This window comes from Ursus arctos, unplaced genomic scaffold, assembly GCF_023065955.2.
Source record: "Ursus arctos isolate Adak ecotype North America unplaced genomic scaffold, UrsArc2.0 scaffold_14, whole genome shotgun sequence".
NCBI lineage: Eukaryota > Metazoa > Chordata > Mammalia > Carnivora > Ursidae > Ursus > Ursus arctos.
In genome coordinates, this window is record NW_026622808.1 from 31,388,463 (window position 1) to 31,410,422 (window position 21,960).

A 21,960-nucleotide genomic window follows, 5' to 3' on the forward strand; every position below is an offset into this window, starting at 1 on the left:
CAATGAAATGACAGGTAACACAACACATTTACAGTCTTATTTATCCCCAGGAGTTAAAAGGAAAAAAACAACAACAACAACTCTAGATTAAGCCTGACCTCCCATTCAAGAATGCTTACGTGGTGTAGGCTCGTACACTGAATCACTCTGACTAAATTCTGGCGTGGGTTTCTAAGCGCTTGATCTCGTAGAGATGAATCACCCAGTGCTCTTCCTGGTACATTTGCCTGTCTCCTTATGTAGCTCCTACAGATTTTCAAGAGGACCTGGGTCTCTTCCTACTGTATTTCCCATAGGATATAAGGACAGTACGATGGAGCTAAGGTCTTAATGATCCTTGTTCAATGAATGAAAACTACACAGACGTACCAATACATTTTACTTCTGGCAGTATGCCATAATAAAAAGAGGCTGAGCTTTAGGACCAGAGATTCAGGTTCAAAATTTAAACCAGATTCTCACAAGCCTATACAATCTGATAAAACTTAGTTTCCTTGGTTTTACAATAAAAACAATGCCACTTCCTCCAAAGGATTATCCAGAAAAAAAAAAAAACCCTCAAAAGACCGGTCAGAAAACCCCTATACAAACGTGTCACAAAGAAATGCTGATTTCCAGCGACTTCTGAAAAATGTTTAAAAATTCTTTTCATTTCTTAACTTCCCTCACCTTCCCCTATAACCCAGGGCAAATAAAACCTGGCAATATTTTTAGTTAAATACAAAAGATCTCAAATATCAGTATTTTTTCTATTCCCAGAATGGTCCCTGGCCAAACAGAAACAAAAAACCATACAGATTTAGAGAAGTCAGTACATATTGGTGAATGACTAGAGTTATAGAGAATGAAATGACAAGTCCCTTCTGAGAAGCGAGCACTCATTTCCTCAAGAATTCCTAGAAGTCTCCTAAAATGAAAATAAGAGGTGTTTCAGATTTTACCAAACACTCCCCCCATTCCAAACCCACAATGAAAAGTTAGATACGTTACTGAGAGAAATCCAAGAGGAGTCCTGTATTTCACAAGGAAACTTATTTATTTTTTCCTGTATTGTCATTTCACCACTGTTAATACATGTAAGTTAACACGGACAACACAGTAAATTACGTGTAACAATAAAAAGTATGTCAATCTCCCATTCAAGTACAATTATCTTGATAAGGAAAATCCTACATCATTCTATTTCAAATCAGTGGCACTATTTTGTTATATCAAGTGTCAGTTTAAAAGTAAAACTGATACGTCCTTTCCCTGAACTCCCTAACCCCCTAGCAGAAGGAAAGGAGGTGTGCTCTTGCCTTCATGCCACAATTTTGCTGACCAATTCCATCCTAAGAACCATTTGCTGTCTCCTAATTTATTCTACCAGTCACAGCCCAACATAAATCACATTAACTATCATAGGCCAGCATTAAGTTACAATTCTATTTACAACTCATTCCAAAATATTCATACTATACTGGTATTTTCCTTTGCCCTTATTAAATGGTAAAAGGACCCACATTCTGTTGCTACAACTAGTGAGTATCCACTGCACTTCAGAGAGGTTTTCTCATAGGCTACTTCCAGCTACCATGAATGAAGTTTACTTTCCGTGCCATTCAAAGAATCATCCCCTGTCACCACCAGTGCTCTTTGCAGCAGTCGGATCCAAGCTTTGCATACTGTGGAAACCATACCTTCACTACTGAGTCAGAAAAAGGACCCCACAAAGACTGAGGTCGCTAGATTTTGGTTTTGTCCTGCTAAATTAGAAATGGCTAAGTTTGCAACCTGTTTCTTAACCCCTAATGCTCTATGGTATCATCTACCAAAATTTTAAAAACAGATTTACATGTAGAAACTTGTCCCTGATTTTGCAAAGTACAGAAACTTCTTTGAATCAAACTAAGAAGACTGTGCCAACCCTTTTCAATTCCATAACCACAGGGAACCAAAGGACCCTGCAAATGAACCAAAACCACAAAAACATCAAGGAAAGTAAGACATTTCCCAGGCATTCAATAGGCCCAGGCTTCCCCCGCCTGAGCTGGGCGCTGCCTGGTGGTGCAGAATCAATAAAAAGCAAGAGGGATGCGGCTTGGCTTGCTAATTTGGGTGTCCATCTAAGACAGAAAAATAAGTGAGTTTTCAAACTAAGAAATACTATGGATACTCTCTTAAGAACAGGTCAATAGGGGCGCCTGGGTGGCTCAGTCATTAAACATCTGCCTTCAGCTCGGGTCATGATCCCAGGGTCCTGGGATCGAGTCCCACGTCAGGCTCCCGCATCAGGCTGCCATATCAGGCTCCCTGCTCAGCGGGGAGCCTGCTTCTCCCTTTGCCCCTCCTCCCTCCTGCACACGCATTCTCTCTCTCTCTCTCTCTCTCTCAAAAAAATAAATAAAATCTTTTAAAAAAAAGAACAGGTCAATAATTTGCTCTGAGGGCTAAAAGTGAGAGGTTTGATTAATCTGAAAATGTTTCCAGATATATCTGCAAAATAAGACTGCTAAATTGACACTTTTAAGAAAGCAGAGGGAACACCAGGGGTAGGACCTGTGCAACCCATGGAGACCGTAAGATTTTATGCTTGTAGAGACCTCACTGAGAGCTACTTGAACCACCCAGAACAGAGCACCTGGAGGTCAGATGGTGTCATCTGTGGAGTACTGCCTGGCAGTATTACTTTTTACTTCACATAACCTTTATTCTACAAGAATAAATGAAAGACACAAAAATAAAATGACTGCAGTTGAAGCATAGTTAATAAAGTGTATACAACTGAGACAGAGATGGAATTTGGCAAGGTGGCAGCAAGAAACCTTTAACTTGAGTTATTCATCAGAAATTGTTTCAAAATGAAAAGAAAAAATGAACCAGTAAGAAATGTTGGGAATACACCACTGATAACTGTATATAAAATATTTTACCGAGGTGTGAAAATTAAGCCTCTTTTAACATATAGAACACTTGCCATTTGAGAAGCCAGGTATTGCTTATGAAGCGACTTTCCTAAAATTTTACTCCTCTTCATAATAAATTAAATAAACATAATCCAAAGTCCTTAGGGGTGCCTGGGTGGCTCAGTCGTTAAGCGTCTGCCTTCAACTCAGGGCATGATCCCAGCGTTCTGGGATCGAGCCCCATATCGGGCTCCTCTGCTGGGAGCCTGCTTCTTCCTCTCCCACTCCCCCTGCTTGTGTTCCCTCTCTCACTGGCTGTCTCTCTCTGTCAAATAAATAAATAAATAAATTTAAAAAAAAAATAATAATCCAAAGTCCTTAATAGCAAAAATGTCATCTGTCCAATATCACCAACTAGCATAACTATACGGTACGTTATAGAGAGTACCTAACCATCACTTTCTTGTCACACATGAAAGAACTCAGAGCTAACTAAGGTAAACAGCTTTTGAAAGTGCTATAGCTATGCAGGGCAGAACCAAAGGTACAACCTAAGTCTGCAAAATCCTAAAATTCAACAAACAATACACTGTCTGTAAGAGACATATCTTAGGGGGCACCTGGGTGGCACAGCGGTTAAGCGTCTGCCTTCGGCTCAGGGTGTGATCCCAGCATTATGGGATCGAGCCCCACATCAGGCTCCTCCGCTAGGAGCCTGCTTCTTCCTCTCCCACTCCCCCTGCTTGTGTTCCCTCTCTCGCTGGCTGTCTCTATCTCTGTGGAATAAATAAATAAAAATCTTTAAAAAAAAAAAAAAAAGAGACATATCTTAGATTCAAAGACACAAATACACTGAAGAGTAAATTAATGGAAAAAAATATTCCATGCAAACACAGTAACCAAAAGAGAGCTGGAACAGTATGTCATTATCAGATAGAATAGACTTTTAGGCAAAAAAAAGGTTAAAGAGAAAAAGATGTTATACAATGATAAAAGGGCCAATTCAGGGCACCTGGGTGGCTCAGTGGGCTAAGCGTCCGCCTTTGGCCCAGGTCATGATCTCAGGGTCCTGGGATCGAGTCCTGCATCGGGCTCCTTGCTCAGTGGGGAGTCTGCTTGTCTCTTTCCCTCTACCCCTTCCCCCACTCGTGCTCTCTCTCCCTCTCTCACTCAAATAAATCTTTTCCAAAAAGAGGGCCAATTCATGAGAAAGAACAATTATAAATATGTATGCAACTAACAAAATATACGAAGCAAAACCAGACAGAACTGAAGGAAGGAATATAGACAGCTCAACAATAATATTTGGAAATTTCAAGACATCCTTTCAATGAAGGATAGACCAACTAGAAAAATGATAAAGTAGACAACTTGAACAACACTACAAACCAGCCCAACCAAACATACACAGAAGATGCCATTCAAAAACAGCAAAATGTGAAAGAAATACTCACCAGGCCAATATATTAGACATAAAACATGCCTCAGTAAATTTTACAAGATAGAAACCACACAAATTATCTTTTCTGAATACAATGGAATGAAATTAGAAATTGGTAACAAGAAAATCTAAAAAATTCACTAACTGGTATGTACTAAACAACACACTCCTAAAACAACCCATGGGTCCAAGAAGAAATCAAGAGGGAAATTACAAAATACTTTGAGAAGAATGAAAACAGAAATAAAATATGCCTAAATTTACAGAACAAAGTAAAAGAAGTATTGAGAGGGAAATTTATATAGCTATGGAAGTCAACATTAATAAAGAAGAAAGATCTCAAATCAATATCCCATCCTCCAAAGTAAGGAAATATCAAAAAGCGGAGGAAACTTAGGGGCACCTGGGTGGCTCAGTTGGTTGAGCATGACTCCTGATTTCGGCTCAGGTCATAATCTCTGCTCACGTGATCTTAGGGTTGTGGAATCGAGCCCCACAGTGGGTTCCAGGCTCAGTGGGGAGTCTGCTTAAGATTCTTCCCCTCCCCCTCCCCACCCCCCAACCTCTCTCTCTCTCTCAAATAAATAAGTTTTCAAAAAAAAAAGAAAAAGAAAAAGAAAAAAGAAAACAAACTTAACGAGCAGAAGTAAAGAATAAAGATTATACTGGAGATAACTCAGAGAACAGAAAAACAACAGAAAGAATCACTGAAATCAGAAGTTGGTAAAATCAGTAAGTCTAAAGCTAGATTGACGAAGAAAAAAAAAGTGGACCAAATTACTAAAATCAGGAATGAAAACGGGGACATTACTATCAACCTTACAGAAATAAAAAGGAATGTAAAAAGATATTATAAACCTTTTTAAAAAACAGCTTTACTGAGATATAATTCATATAATCAACCCATTAAAAGAGTACAGTTAGATGAGTTTTAGTATATTCCCAGATACATGCAATCATTACCACAGTAAATTTTAAAACCCTTCCATTATCTCAAACAGAAACTCTATACCCTTTAGCTATCATCCCCCTTTGCCTGATCTTCCTAGCCCTAAGCAACCATTAATCTACTTTCTGTCTCTATAAATCTGCCTGTTCATGATATTTCATATAATTGGAATTAAATAATAGATTGTCTCTTCTCACTGGTTTTTTTCCCCCACTTACCATGTTTTCAAGGATGATCCATGAGGTCGCATTATGTCAACAGTTCATTCTATTTTATGGTTCAATAATATTCCATCGTAACACCACATTTTGTTTACCCATTCATCAGCTGATAGACATTTGAGTTGTTTCCACTTTTGGTTGTTATGATTTGTATGTGTGTGTGGCCAACAAATGAGACAGTGTACATGAAATGGACAAATTTCTAGAAAGATGCACACTACCAAAACTGACTCAAAGAGAAACAGAAAACCTAAACAGACTTGTAACAAGTAAACAGATTAAATCAGTTCTTAAAAAACATTAAAAAAAAAAAATCAGGACTTGATGGCTTCCTATATGAATTTCAGCAAACATTTAAATAAGAATGAGCATCAGTAATTCTCAAACTCTTCAAAAAAATAAAGAACAATTCCTAACTCATTCTTAGAGATCAGTACTACCCTGATATCAAACCAGATAAAGTTACCACAAAAAATGAAAAGTACTAAACAAATGTCCCTTATGAATACAGATGCAAAAATCCTCCACAAAATACTAGAAGCAAACTAAATCCAATAGAGTATTATGTGGAATATTCCCATAATCAATCAAGTGGGATTTTTCCTGAACTGCAAAAGTAGTTCGACAGGCAAGAATCAATTAATACAACATATTTAAAGAAAAAAGTAAAAACACCACATGGTCATCTCAGTTGATACAGCAAAAGCAGTTGGCAAACTCCAACACCTTTTCAGGATACAAACATTCAAACAAATTATGCATAGAGGGAATTTCCCTAAACTTAATAAAAGGAACCTAGGAAAATCCAACAACTAGCATCATACTTAATAATGAAACACTTTCCCCTTAAGATCAGGAAAATAATTTCATTTACAAAAGCATTCAAAAGAATAAAATACAAAGGAATAAATTTAACTAAGGGAAATATAAAATAGGTGCCAAGAACATGCAAGACCAAGAACCTCAAAAAAAATGTTTAAATTAAAGAAGATTTAAATAAATGGAAAGACATCCTGTGTTCAAGGATTGAAAGACTTCATATTGTTAAGATGACAATACTCCCCAAATTGAATGCAAATGAAAATACTTTACAAACACTCCGGTTTTATCTTTTGGGGGGGGGGGCAAGTGCTGGTGAGGATGTGGAGAAGTCAAAACATTCATATGTTGCTGGTAAAAACATAAAATAGTACAACCACTACAGAAAACAGTTGAGTAGTTTCTCGAAAAGCTAAACATAAAATTACCACTTGATCCAATAATCCTACTCCTAAGTACTGAGAATCAAAAAACCTATGTTCACAAAATACGCTGTACACCTCAACGTTCATGGCGGCGTTAGTCAAAATAGTGAAAAAACGGAAACAATAAAAATGTACATGAACCGATGAATGGATAAGTAAAATGTGGTGTATCCGCTGAAAGAGTATTATTCAGCACAGAAAGGAATGAAGTAGTGATCTTATACTACAAATGATGAACTTTGAAACCCTTATGCTAACTGAAAGAAGTCAGACACAAAAGCCCTAGTGCTGTATGATTCCATTTACAGGAAATGTCTAGAATAGGCAAATCCACAGAGACAGACAGCAGATGAGTGGTTACCAGGGCCGAGGGAAGAAGAAACGGGAAACACCCGCTTAACTGGTATGGGATTATCTTTTGGGGTGATCAAAGTGTTCTGGAGTTAGTGGTGATGGATGCACAACCCTGTGAATGTACTAGAAGCTACTAGACTGAATACCTTTAAGTGATTAAAATAGAGAATTTTATGTTATATGAATTTTACCTCAATTAAAAAACAAAAAACAACGAACTCAAACCTACCCAGCAATGTATAAATTAAAATAATCACGAAAGTCCTTTCAGTATTCTTATGTTCAAACGCTGAAAACCTAGATCTAAAAACAGGCATCACAGGCACCTGGCTGGCTCAGTTGGTGCAGCGTATGCCTCTTGATTTCGGGGTCTTGATTTTGAGCCCCAGTTGGGTGTAGAGATTACTTAAATAAATAAATCTTAAAAGCTGGCATCAGATACTTCACAACTGTGATGTTATTAACAGCTCTTAGAAAACCTTTAAATTCTATCTACCATAAAAGGAAGGGGTAAGAGAAAAAAAATCATATACTAATCTTAAGGGACAAGTTGATACTAATCATTGTTCTCACTTTATTTTTTTTTTTTTTTTAAAGATTTTATTTATTTATGTGACAGAGAGACAGTCAGCGAGAGAGGGAACACAGCAGGGGGAGTGGGAGAGGAAGAAGCAGGCTCCTAGCAGAGGAGCCCGATGTGGGACTCGATCCCGGTACGCCGGGATCACGCCCTGAGCCGAAGGCAGACGCTTTAACGACTGCGCTACCCAGGCGCCCTGTTCTCACTTAAAAAGTGCAAACAAACCCGCTTATTTTAGCAGGCTGATAGAAAACTACGACATCTATTGCCCTGTCCTTGGGGACAGCCATAACTCACCAAGTTTCTCTGGCTCATCAGGTCCCGTGCCTGCAATGCAGCTGCTCTCCAGGCCATAGGTGGGATCTACTTTCCCAGAGGCTCGTGCTGCTTCTTGTACTTTCTTGACGTGAGCTTCGACCAATTCCAGTGGTACCTCCTCTCGGACCCGAGAAAACTCCTCTGTTCAAGAATAAAAATGGAAGTGTGACCTGGTTTTGCACAAATATTTGCTTTAACGTAAACCACTAGGAAATCCAATACCTTAGGGTCTTGCATACAGTGCCCTTTCTGGGGACTCAGTCTTATCTATCCCAGCAAAACAAGAACGCCAAATGAGATGGTCATATACACTAATGAAATTCTACAATTCTTTGTTGTTCTAATTATAATAAAATCCAACAATGTTAAATGGTTCTTTTGCTGGTTATGTCAACGTCCAAATGAATCACAAAATATACCACAAAAACTCTGCTTTGCCCCTCCGATTCTTAACAAACGCTCTTTATTTTAAACTATTATATTCTAGGGGAACCTGGGTGGCTTAGTCAGTTGGGCATTTGACTTTGGCTCAGGTCATGATCTCAGAATCCTGGGATCGAGCCCCGAGTCAGGCTCCCAACTCAACGGGGAGTCTGCTTCTCCCTCTCCCTCTCCCTCTGCCTCTGCCTCTCCCCTGCACTGCCCCACTTGTGCATATGTTCTCTCTCAAATAAATAAAATCTTTAAAAAAATAAATATTATAATACTTTTAAATATAACATAGAGGGGTAATGTCTGATTTTCTGCTATACAACTGAAATGAACACAGCAGCTGATAACACTTATTTAAATCTGAGCCAGCATGTGTATGAAGGAAAGTACTAAACCATTATCTGAAACTACTGTGTTGGTGACATGGTACAGGAATGTCCATACCCAAAGCTGCTTTTGCCGCAGCAGATGCCACACGAGGATCCACCACAGACGCCAAAAAAGCAACAGTGCTCATAACTGGGTTTCCTGACTGACTGAAAGGGACAGGCTGGTAGGCCAAGGGGCCCAGGGAAGCATCCGAATTCTCAAGGTATGGGTCCTCAATAGGAAGCCTCAGAAAGTGGAGGATGCATTCATCCTGGGTACGACTGCCAACATGCTCAGACACTTTGTTCCAATCATCCTTGTACATCTCCAGGGCCTACAACAGAAAAAAACCAAGAGCTTTAGCATCAGGTACTAAGGAACTAATACATAACAATATCAGAAGCCTGTGACTGTTCTTTAGATGGGTTTTTAAAAAAAATAATGAAAATGATTATACAGTACATAAGAAAATAGTTTTTTTTTTTTATAAAGATTTTATTTATTTATTTGACAGAGAGGCAGCCAGCGAGAGAGGGAACACAAGCAGGGGGAGTGGGAGAGGAAGAAGCAGGCTCCCAGCAGAGGAGCCTGATGTGGGACTCGATCCCAGAACGCTGGGATCACGCCCTGAGCCGAAGGCAGACGCTTAACGACTGGGCCACCCAGGTGCCCCAAGAAAATAGACAGATTTGATAGCTTTCCTAATTATATTAAATCTCAATCAGGCAAAAATAAATAAATAAAAAGCATACATATATAAAAGGAAGAATAACTGTCTTTCATTAATACACATGACTGTTTATATAGAAAAATCCAAAGAAATCTACAAAAAAGATACCGAAACTAAAAGGTTTAGCAAAGTCAAGGATAGACATGTAATGGAAAAACTCAATTTTATTTCAATGAAAAGTTTTTTTTTTAAGATTTTTAAATTTTTATTTATTTGACAGAGATAGAGACAGCCAGCGAGAGAGAGAACACAAGCAGGGGGCGTGGGAAAGGAAGAAGCAGGCTCCTAGCGGAGGAGCCTGATGTGGGGCTCGATCCCATAACGCCGGGATCACGCCCTGAGCCGAAGGCAGACGCTCAACCGCTGTGCCACCCAGGCGCCCCTCAATGAAAAGTTTTAAATTTGAAAAAAGCATTTAGTGTATGTGCTGCCGAAGCGAGCACGAAAAAAGCATTTAAAATACCACAAAAATAAGACACCTAGGAATAAATATAATAATGTGTAAGATCAACATGCTGGAAAACATAAAACACGCTGAAAGAAATTAAAGACCTAAATAAACCAAGCTGATGGAAGGACTAGGTTAGCTTTTTGTGGCTTCTTAAACTGGTGACTCATTTTCAGGTGACACACCTGGAATTCCTCACACAGTTTACAAATGAAATCTACTCAGACAAGTCTCCATTATCTTTATTTCATGCAATATTTTTTTTCAAAAAACTAATATAAAGCCTAATATTAGCCTTCATGTCTACCAATTCAAGGTCTTTTTTCAAACTGCATTTATTCATCCAATGTGTAGATTCCACATTGGTTATTTGCAAAACTGAAACTATGCTTCCAAAATCTGTAATAACACAATGAACTGAACATAACCACAGATAATAACCTGCAGCATTCCATATAAGAACTGTGCTTTGATGAGAGACCATATCAAATAAGGTGTTTTTAAAATAAAAGCGGGTGGTCTAAAAATAATCTAAAATAGTTGGGATGCTGCCTGTGTAAAACATTTGTCTAATAAAATCGTGTGATGGGGGGGAACCAGAGACCTTAACAAATCTTCCAGATTTATGTATTTATTAGGAAAAAATTAACTGGTTTTGGTTATAAATCCACTTCATATTCTTAAGCTATTAATTACCAATAAATAAATGAAAGAAATAGAAGGTGTTAGTGGTAAACAGCACTGCTGGGGAGCCTCTGTGTAAGTGCAGACAACACCTGTTGATCCAACTACATGTTTAAAAGAAAAACCAGCCACTGGACAGGTTCCACCTGCAGGAGAAAAAAATGTACTATTGTGTAAGGATACTATGGTTTTCTTGGATATGTTCAGGGTAAACAGTAGCTCAGCCATTCTGTCCTCACTCTGTATTTACTATTCACTATTCTCAAACACAGAAGAGGAGAAAAGTTTGAGTATCAGTGTGTAGCAAGAACAAGAACTGATAAGCCTGGTGTTCCAACCGGTGTTGTACAACTAAATTTCTCCCCAGAGCCCAGAGACTCTAAAAAAGCAATATGAAAGTGTTATCATGTTCCCTCCAGGTACTGGGAACTTTTACATTAACATCCATGGCAAATCGGACCGGACAAAACAGTCCCGAAATAAAGGGTGGCTCAGTAAAGCAGCTCTCTGCGTATCACTACTAGTGAATGAGTAGATGAGAGTACATTAAAATAGTAGTAAAAACTTAAAAAGAAGAAATCTTTTTGAATTTTAATCCAGAGAGAGAGAGATTGAGGAGAGAGATTGAGGAGAGAGAATAAGGAAAAGAAGAGGGGTGTAAAAAAAAGAAAAGGAAGTTGTTAATACACCACTAAAACTTCTTAAAAACACAACTGTTGGATCAACTCGAAAAACCAAATTAAAGCAATTCAGAACCATGAGCCATCAGCAGGTCCAGTGTATCTCAGTGTCGCCTGCAAGGCCCACGGGGCACCACTCTTTCAGGGGGGCCCAGAGATCAACCCGTTTTCCTAGTAACAACAGGACACCGTTGCCTTTTTCATTACAATGACATGTGCACGGTCGGTGCAAAAGCAGTGGTGAGTGAGCCTCAGCATGAATCAAGGCAGTGGTACCAGACTGTCTTCAGAGGCTCTCTACTCTTCACTGCCACATACTCACAAAAGCAATCCAACTTTACTTTAAAATTATTAATTTTATGAATCTAAACATCCAAGTCCACTTGTTTTCAGTATTTGGTACAATGAAATGTGAGGCACACGAGAGGACTATAAATCAACCATCCGAGCATGCTAGCAGTCTGAAGGAAAGCACTGTGCGTCACTTGAGTATCAAGCTCAACTAACCATTTTCATAGAAGGCCGTTTTCATTAGAACAAATGGCTGACACCATGGTTTGGAGGCACAGATATCTGGCAGACATTTTCTGATCAGCACGGGAGTTCTGATCTGCTCCATTTCTTTTTTTTTTTTTTTTTAAAGATTTTATTTATTTATTCGACAGAGATAGAGACAGCCAGCGAGAGAGGGAACACAAGCAGGGGGAGTGGGAGAGGAAGAAGCAGGCTCACAGCGGAGGAGCCTGATGTGGGGCTCGATCCCATAACGCCAGGATCACGCCCTGAGCCGAAGGCAGATGCTTAACCGCTGTGCCACCCAGGCGTCCCTGATCTGCTCCATTTCTGACCAGGCCAGTTCACCCTGCCTCAGGCACCATGGTGGGCCCCTGCTCTGGGGAGGTCACCGTACTGACACCAAACTTACTGCAGACACCCAGGTGGCATAGCATACTCCCGTCTAAAAAGACTGATGAGCAACTTCTCGTTAAGCTTTTTATTCCAAGAAGAGCCCAAGAAGAAGAAAAGGCCCCAGAAGTGCCCTTTCCAACTTTCTTCCTATTTTTAATGGGGATATGAACCCAGGAAACAAACAAGCCTTCCTGTGACCAGAAGAGAAAACACGGAGACAGAACATGGACATCTAAAGAAGGTGGAACAACACAACAGAAAAGCTAGGAACCCGCTGATAAACTTGAGCAGTGCAAAGAATGCTGGGGGTGGTGCCTGGGTGGCTCAGTTGGTTCAGCGTCTGCCTTCAGCTCAGGTCATGATCTCAGGGTCCTGGGATCAAGTCCCGCATTGGGCTCCCTGCTCAGCCGGAACTCTGCTTCTGCTTCTTCTTTTCCTTCTGCCTCCCCCACACTTGTGTAAGCACGCGCATGTTCTCTCACAATAAATAAATAAAATCTTAACCGGAAAAAAAAAAAAAAGGAATGTTGGAATTGCCAATCTGAAGACAGCCAGTTGAACAAAAAAACCAATGTCCTTTTGGTTTAATCTACTGCTAGTTAGATTTTCTGTTCTTTGTAGGCAAAAGCATTCCTAAGAGATTAAATAGTAAACTTCCTCATTTAGTCCTAATTTAGCTCTCACATGCACATTCTACCCACAAATACTAATAAGTAGTGTCACACAGTCTTCTTGTTACCCAATGACTCTTCTACGCCAAAGACAAATGGTTCTTCAGAAATGGTTGATAAATATGGACCCCAATATTCTGCATTTTCTACTCTCCAGGGCAGAAATAATTACTAAGATCTACCTGTGTAAGTATTTGCAAGAATCTCCAAAGACATGAAGAAATCCAAAAAGCATTCAACAAGCTGACTGACAGGTATCTTGAATTATCATCGGTTTACCATAGTATTCTGCTTTCAAGAACAAAACACTATTTTCAGGGACAGATGTCTTTATCGACTTTTCTGGAATCCCCTTTTGGCAAATACAGAGGCTGTACACTCAAAAGCATACAAGCACTAGAGAACGCATCGACAATGACAAAGGTGGGCTAAGTTTAAAGAAAACTGGAAACTGAAGAAAGACTCCACTTCAAAGGAACATCTGGTACTTGAGGTCAGCCAATTACTGCTATGTGGGAATGAGGTGCCAGAATTGCCCCATCTTCCAATTTTGGAGGAAAATTAGAAATCTAGACTACTTTTGCAAAGCTCCAATATTTGTTTCACATTAGCAAAGATTTCAAATAGACAAAACAACACAACCTGGGCCAAAAACCCCACATATCCAGGCTTGTTCTTCCCTACGGATAGCCAGTACATCACTTTAAGGTACGATATGTAAATAATGACGGCCCAAGAAAATTCTATTAAAACTCAATACATGGTTCAAAAAACTTCAGGATTAATTCCAAAGGGATACTTCAAATGTGAGTCACACAAACTAAGCACCCATCTCCTGTGTGGTAACAGGGCTCTGCTATTCATGAGCTTACCTCCAGGAGCAGAAGGGTCTCCTGTTCAGTCCATTCTCTTCCAGCACTAGCACCTTTACTCTGAAGAAACAAAACCAGAAATTAGGTACTCGTTTCCTAAAGGCTGAACATGGAGCTCTGCACAAGTCCCTTCTATGTAGAGGGGGCTGTTTTATGCAAACCACAAAATAAGTCCCTGAGCAAGAGGGATAAAACACTTCAGGACCCTAAACATCCAGCAGAAAGGCAGATCTATGTCAACGATCTCTTGCTGTCCAACAAGGACTCACAGACCACTCAGATATGTTATTTCTATTATTTTGATATTTAACGATACCTTTGAAGCTACAAAGGCTACAATATTTTAATGCATGCCATGAACTGGCTATGATATTATACATAACACAAATATTTGGTATAACTTCAAAGAAGTACTTTTTCCAAGATTCAAAGACAAATCGCTCCGAGGGACTCTTAATTCCAATTGTAACAAGTTCATATTCTCAATTTTAACAGCTCTTGATTAAAATAATCACCAAGTGATTCTTTAAACTTCAAATCACTTTCTGTAAGAATCTCTTTAATTGCCAATTCACATAAGCATGGGGTAGAAGAAAGCCAACTTTGTATTATGTAAAAATTAAGATTTATCAATTGATTCATACTTCGTGAGTTGGTAGGCCTTACTCCATTCATAGACTGGCAGAGAACTGGATGTGTGGTATACCTGACATTATTCTTCACCTATAAATGTTACCAATTCTAACATATCCCTTCTCTGAAAACTCTACTTCGGGAGATTACAATTTTATAAATGAAGAGAAAATTTCTATGGCCTGTTATTTCCTTGATTGTGACAATAAAGCTTTTCAAGTTATTTGACTCAACCTTTCTGCATAACTCTGCTATATGCTGTGGGTAAAAATTAAATTATGACTTGCTAGGTTTCCATGGTATTCAATACATACCATTCTGAAATTTTTGCAAAAAATGTACTAAAAATAACTAGTCCTTTAACTAGAGAATAAAGAGGAATCTAAGCATTGTAGAATTCAAGGCCTACAGCATGACTCTGTGAGAGGGGAAAAAATGCATATAGCTATAATTCACAATACATTGTCAGATTCCTTAAGGATTACTTTACAACAACCAATGTTCATCTTTTAGTGAACCAACCTCAGAAGTGACCATCAATTAGATTTGGAGCTCCGAGAGGAACAAAATTCATTAACACTTGACCCAAGTCCTGAAAAAGGCAAACCTGACTGCAGGAAAGATCCGTACAAGCTACGCATGACGGCATTTATTGGGTACGTGCGCAGTGAGCACTTCTCTACCTCTCAGCCACAAAGGATAGTTTTTCCTCTTGATAAAAACTGGTTCTGGGAAGAGTGCATAATCTCAACAGGGCCCATGAGATGTCTGTGAGGATTTCTGCATGACTTTAGAAATTTTTTCTTTTGTGTTTATTGGGGTAGAATGTATCTACGATAAAATACCCAAATCTTCGGTGTACAGTTAAATACAATTTCACATATATACGCATATAATGACCACTCAAATCAACACCCAAGGGGTCTCTCCTTTAAACCTCCAGTTGATAGCAACCCACAGAAGTACACACTGTTCTCAATTCTATAATCATAGGTTAGTTTTTCTTGGATCTGAATTTTGTAAACCATTCAGTATGAGTTTGTGGGTCTGGCTTAATATTATGTCAATGACATTCAACCACACTCTTTACATGAAGGAAGTTAATTCTTTTCATTTCTGTGTTAATACTACATTGTTTGACTAAACCACAATTTATCCATCCATATCCATGCTTGACTGATCACTGTTTACAGTTTTTGGCTATCTTAGATAAGGCTGCTAAGGACACTCACGCACATTCTTTTATATATTCATTCTTTTTTTAAACTCATTTATCTTATTTATATAGCCAGGAGCTCAGTGACTGGGTGTGTTTATATATATAGCTATAATAGTGTTCCCTCTACTTTTATTTCCTGGAAGAGTTTATATAGGTTGGTATTATTTCTTCCTTAAATGTTTGGTCCTGGGACGCCTGGGTGGCTCAGTCGGTTGGGAGTGTGCCTTTGGCTCAGGTCATGATCCCAAAGTCCTGGGATCGAGTCTCACATCGGGCTTCCTGCTCAGCAGGGAGCCTGCTTCTCCCTCTGTCCTGCTGCTCCCCGTTTGTGCTCTATCTCTGACAAATAAATCTTAAAAAAAATGTTTGGTACAAATCATCAGTAGAATCACCTGGGCCTAGAGTTTTGTATTCAGGAAGGTGTCTCACTATATATAGATATAACCAATACAAGGCTATTCAAGTGCATTAGTTTCCTGTGGCTACTGTAATCAAATTATCATAAATCTGATGGCCTAACAAAAATTCATTCTCACAGCTCAGGAGGCTATTAGTCCAAAATCAATACAACTGAGACAAAAAATTACAGTGTTAAGCAGGGCCGCACTCCTTCTGGATGCTCTCGGAGAGAATTCATTCTACACCTCTTCTGCTTTCTGGTGGCTGCCTCAGAACTCCTTGGTTTGTAGCCACCTCATTTTAACCTGTGCACTTCCCTCTTCTTTTTTCTTTTTTTTTTTTTAAAGATTTTATTTATTTATTCATGAAAGACAGAGAGAGGTAGAGAGAGGAAGAGGCAGAGGGAGAAGCAAGCTCCCTGCAGAGCAGGAAGCCGATGCGGGGCTCGATCTCAGGACCCTGGGATAACAACCTGAGCCGAAGGCAGATGCTTAACCAACTAAGCCACCCAGGTACCCTGTCCTTTCCTCTTCTGTCTGCAAATCCCTCAGCATTCATCTCTTAAAAGATGTCATGGGGGTGCCCCGGTGGCTCAGTCAGTTAAGCCTGACTCTTGACTTCAGCTCAGATTATAATGATCTTAGGGTGGTGAGACTGAGCCCCACATCAGGATCCACGCTGGGCAAGAAACCTGCTTAAGATTCTCTTTCTCCCTCTCTCTCTTTTCTGATCCATAATCTGTGTCTTCTCTTCTTCTTGATCACTTCAGTTATCAAATGTATTAATCCTTCCAAATAACCATCTCCTTATTTCATTCATTTTCTACTGTTTTTCTGGTTTTGGTTTCTAGCTTAATTTTGTTGTGGTTAGCCAACCACATTTATATCACACATCTGAAATCATACAATTTTATAGTATCACTCCTTTAAAATTTCTTGAAACCCATTTTATGGCTCAGAACTGAATATACTTTGGTGAGTGTTCCCCAAGAACTTTAAAAGAATTGTGTTTTCAGGGCACCTGAGTAGCTCAGTTGGTTAAGCATCTGCCTTCAGCTCAGGTCATGATCACAGGGTCCTGGGATCAAGCCCTGCCTCAGACTCCTTGCTCAGTGGGCAGTCTGCGTCTCCCTCTCCCTTTGCCCCTTCTTCCCCCACCCCAGCTCATGCTCTCTAATAAATAAAATCTTAAAAAAAAAAACAGTGTTTTTGTTATTTTGCACAGAGCCTTCTACATACCAAATAGGTCATATTGGTTCACAGTGTTGGTCTGTCTTCTAAGTCAGTAAATTTTCAATCTACTTGTTCTATCAATTACTGAGAACGGACTGCTGAAATTTCCAACTATATTTGTGTGTCTGCCTATTGCTCCTTTCTATTCTATCAGTATTTGTTTTATATATTTTGAAGTTTTTAAATTAACTGTACACATACTTGGGACAATTATATCCTTTTGATTAACTCCTTTATTATGAAATATCCACGGTTTAATTCTAGTAAAATAACGTGCCCTAATGTCTACTTTTGCTAATATTAACATCATGACTCTGGTGTTCTTCTGATTAATGTTTAGAAGGCATGTTTTTCCTCATTCTTTTATTTTTATATTTCATGGGGATTTATTATAGACAATACATGCTTGTACTTAGTTTTTTATGCAACTTGACAATCTCTGCTGCTTAACGGGAATATTCCAACCACTTACACTCAAGGTTATTGCTATCCCCGTGGACATGCGTATACCTCCCATCTGGCTTTGTCTACGGGGCACATCTATCCCCTGCCTTTCTCATTCCTTCCCTCTTATAGAGTAACTTTTTTTGGACTCTTATTGTCTTTATCTCCATTATTAACTTATTGGTTACGAGTCTTTAAATACTCTACGATTCACAATACTCATGTCTAACTTGCCACAGTGTATCTTCAAATACTACCTTACATGCCCTATCTAGTAGCGAACTTTAATGCAGTATACTTCCACTTTCCCCTCCTGTGCCTTGAGCCATGTGTGCTCTTTAACATTCACATGTTGTAAACCTAAAGGTTTGCTGGTTATCATTCTTAAAACTGCAAATGAGGAGAAAAGCTCTTTTCATGGACACAGGTGTTGACCTCTGCTGGCACTCATTCTTCTTCACGTAGATCCAGGCCTCTTCCAAAATGCTTTCCCAAAGTATTACATAGTTTAACCGGAATCAGCATTTTGATCCCATTTCTAAAGGATATCAGGACTTGGACTTCATATAATTGTTTTTCTGCCATTTTGGCCACTTCTACATGTTATAAACCCCCGAAAATGGTCACTGCTTCAACAGTCCACACTCCTTTATATTTAACCACACATTCATTCTTTTCCCTGGACTGCTTCCTTCCTAGTCATGTGCATCCGTCAGGGATCAGAGTCCTTCACCCTGAAAAACTGCCCCTGGGTTTCCTACCCTGTGTGCTAGTGATGCCCTCACACCTTTCTCAATGTCTTTACTGCCCTTTCACTCCTGAAAGGTACTTCTGCTGGAAACACAACTCCAGAACAACAGCTTCACCTTCAGCATTTTAAAATGTTATTATGCTGTCCCCTCTGGCTTCTGTCATTTCTGTTGAAAAGTCAGACATCAGTTTTATGATTGTTCCTTGGAATTTTATGTGTCCTTCTCCAACCCCACTCACCGCCCCCCCCCCCAATGTGGCTGTCTTTAAGATGTTAGTTTTTAAGGTAAGTTTAAGCATGATGTGCCTGAACATGGTTTCCTCTGTATTTGGATCTGTTCAGGCTCTTATGAGTTATTATCTTTTTTTTTAACCAAAAATGTTTAGCCATTACATCTTCTAATATCACTTTTGCTTCATTCTTTCTCTTCTTACAGGTCTTTAATGATAAACATGAATTCTTTTTACAGTAGCTCACCTAGCCCTTGCATTCCATTCTCTCTGTCCCCCTCCCTCACCCTCATCCAGTTTCTTTTTCTCTTGGTGCTTTAGTTTCAATATATCTACTATCCTGTATAGAGCTCACTAATCCTATCTTCTGTTGTGTTCGGCCTGCAGTTAAAACATCCAGTGAGTTAATTTCAGGTGTATTTTTCAATTTCACAATATTCATTTGATCCTTTCTATAGATTCCAATTATGTTGAAATTCTCCCCTTTTTCTTGTTTTCTTTAACATATTAATCATATAAAATATAAAATACCTATATTCTAACCATACAGAAGAAATAGTAAGATAAGTGATTGTTGTTTTATAAAATGCCAACAAGGTTAAGTAGAATGTGTACCTTCTTACACAACAGAAAGTTAAGTTTCTTATGAAAAATGACACTTTTTAGAAGGACAAAGAAGGGGACATGCTGAATTGCAGACCAACTGTGCCTAGAAAAATGTCCTTACCTTTGCTAAGGTTTTCTTGGAGTAAATGTCAGTTCGAAGACCAAAGTTCTGCAAGTCAATTGGTTTTTCCTTGTTCTTCTCAGGAAAATTTAACATCTGCTGAGCAGCAGGGACCTAGGAGTTGGAAAAATGATAAATGGCTGTGTTAACCAATACAAAGTCAAGGGGATAGAAGTTTTTAAGACATTGCTTAATACTGACACCTAAGGAGATGTTACAAAAAAAGAAAAAAAAAATACCCACACCTTCACCCTACACTTCCAACAACATTTCAACATACTGTGTAAGCACCATTTTTCTGCCTCTTTTAAATCCCAGAGAAAACAGACAAGTTTTCTTTAATATGCTCTCCCGTTTCATGTGAAGAACAATTTATACCTTAGACTCACGTTATTCTAACTTAAGGCTTTATAAAATCTAGTTGACATACTCATCTTTTCCAGAATATGTGTATGGATGTCCACTTTCCAAATGTCAGGAAGGGGAAGAAGTCTCACACAATCAGTGTATAGTGTAATAATAATACCTAATACTAGTTTATTAGTGTAATAATCACTAATACCAGAATTATAATAATAGCAGTGTAACAATTAAGTTACCTGAGGTGATCGAAGATGTAGAGGCACAAGCCCAGAGGGGGTATCAGCTAATACATTAAAATGAGGAGTAGGAGGAGGTCCCATTGCCATGGGTCGACTTTCTGGATCCACTTGGTAATTAACAAGTCCCCACTGCTCCAAAAAGGCATGAACCCTGGAAGAGCAAAGCTCTGAAAGTTAAAATCTAGAGAATGTACCCCCATCTCCTACGTAACCATCATACATTTCACTAAAAAATAAGAACACTAAAACAAGTAAACATTCTCTGTAGGCTATGAACCATCACAAAGTTAACTGACAAGTTCGGTTTGTTGTAGGAGGGACAATATCTATAAACTCAATGTTGACAGCATAGCACCCCAAAACCTAGTTCACAAAGCCTAATTATTTCAATCACAGAAATAAGAGAAGAAATGTTAAGTCCATAGTGAAAGAACTCACACACAGACCAAATTCAAACAAGGAGATACACATTTGATTTGTTTCTTTAGACAGATCTATAGCGTACAGAGCTTATCCACTCTCCAGCTCAGCTCACTCTCCATCCCTGGTCATTTTATGATTTCATGATAAAATAAAAGATGTCAATTGTAAAATCTTAAAATGAGGAGAAAACGCCAAGGTATTAAATACATTCATTCAACCCCTAAATAAAAGACATCTGATTACAGTATTTTATTAACAAAGACAACATCGAGTTTAATGAGTCCAACATGAAACAGCCGTACATCAGTAACCACCTGAAATGAAGCATCTGAGAAAAAAGCAGTGTTTTACCTCATCACAGCACACACGTCTCCGGTCAAGTTCCTCCGACAAGCAGTGCTGGTTAAATACTCTTGGGGGTTTAGGCGATATGTGTCAATCATAAAATTTCGATATGCCAAGTATCTAAAAAGCAGTGGCAAAATTCATAAGGTGGACACACATCCTTCAGAAATAATAGCTCATAGAGCCCAAAATCATCCTATTCCTCACAACCAAATCCAATAAAAAGTTACTATTCCAACCAACAACAGTATTGAGTATTTACAGTCATGAATGTAACCAAGGATAAGAACCCCTAATATGCAAAACAACTATTTACTAATATTTAACAAGAAGTAAAATGGAGTAAAACCTGATGAAGTTAATGTGAAGTAACACAGGGGCGCCTGGCAGGCTCAGCTGTAGAACATGCAACTCCTGATCTTGGGGAGGTGAGTTCGAGACCCACACTGGGCACAGAGTTTACATTAAAAATAATAATAATAATAGCAGTAGTAACAATGTGAACTAACTTAAATACAAAAGTGGTCACAGGGCTGAGTGGATAAATCCTTAGTGCCCTGCAGAATTTGCAAATAACACCTGGTTACTTAGGCTGTCTCCCTAACTACTATGTATCCAGTCATAATTCATTTAAACCTCACAATTCTCCATGAAGTAGGATGTACTATCATCTCATTTATCAATGAGCAAACTAAAGCACAGAGTGATTAAAGAATGTGTCCTAGACCACAAGGCTGGTTAAGCATGGAGCTAGAATTCAACATGGGCAGGGGAGGGGGGGGTGCCGCTCTGGAATCTATGCTCTTAACACATGCTGCATCTCATTTCTAGATTCCTCCTAGAGCCACATGTGGATCTGGCTCCAACAATGACTATATCCCTAGCTAGGCGAGGACTAGAACCCATGGGGCCAAAACCAAAGCTAAGACAAGAACGGATTAAAAAAAGGAGAGAAAAACTGAGTCATAGCAGATTTCACAACATACCCAAGCATTTCTGCAATAAAATATTTAAAACAAGAGTGTTGAAAAGCTAGAGACCCAGCAAAAGTTCTTGCCACAAAAGTAAAACAAAAGTCTGGCAGGTTAAGGGTAGCTACATCAGAGTAGAAAAGATACACTGCTCAAAAAAGGTCTTGTATTAAGCACAGGCGGATAAACAAAGACCT

At 38.9% G+C, this 21,960-nt stretch overlaps 1 protein-coding gene across 1 annotated transcript in view; it reads right to left on the reverse strand.

Moving 5' to 3' along the window:
- The window catches only part of SMARCC1 (SWI/SNF related, matrix associated, actin dependent regulator of chromatin subfamily c member 1), a 163,050-nt gene that overhangs the window by 60,540 nt on the left and 80,550 nt on the right, over positions 1 to 21,960 (reverse strand). Inside the window, exons 16-21 of the mRNA XM_026500714.4 lie at positions 20,799 to 20,912; positions 20,022 to 20,175; positions 19,423 to 19,536; positions 13,788 to 13,847; positions 8,869 to 9,127; positions 7,972 to 8,133 (exon numbers count right to left, since the gene is read on the reverse strand). Of these exons, the coding sequence (XP_026356499.1) occupies positions 7,972 to 8,133; positions 8,869 to 9,127; positions 13,788 to 13,847; positions 19,423 to 19,536; positions 20,022 to 20,175; positions 20,799 to 20,912 (863 nt within the window). The remainder of the gene's footprint in view (positions 1 to 7,971; positions 8,134 to 8,868; positions 9,128 to 13,787; positions 13,848 to 19,422; positions 19,537 to 20,021; positions 20,176 to 20,798; positions 20,913 to 21,960) is intronic.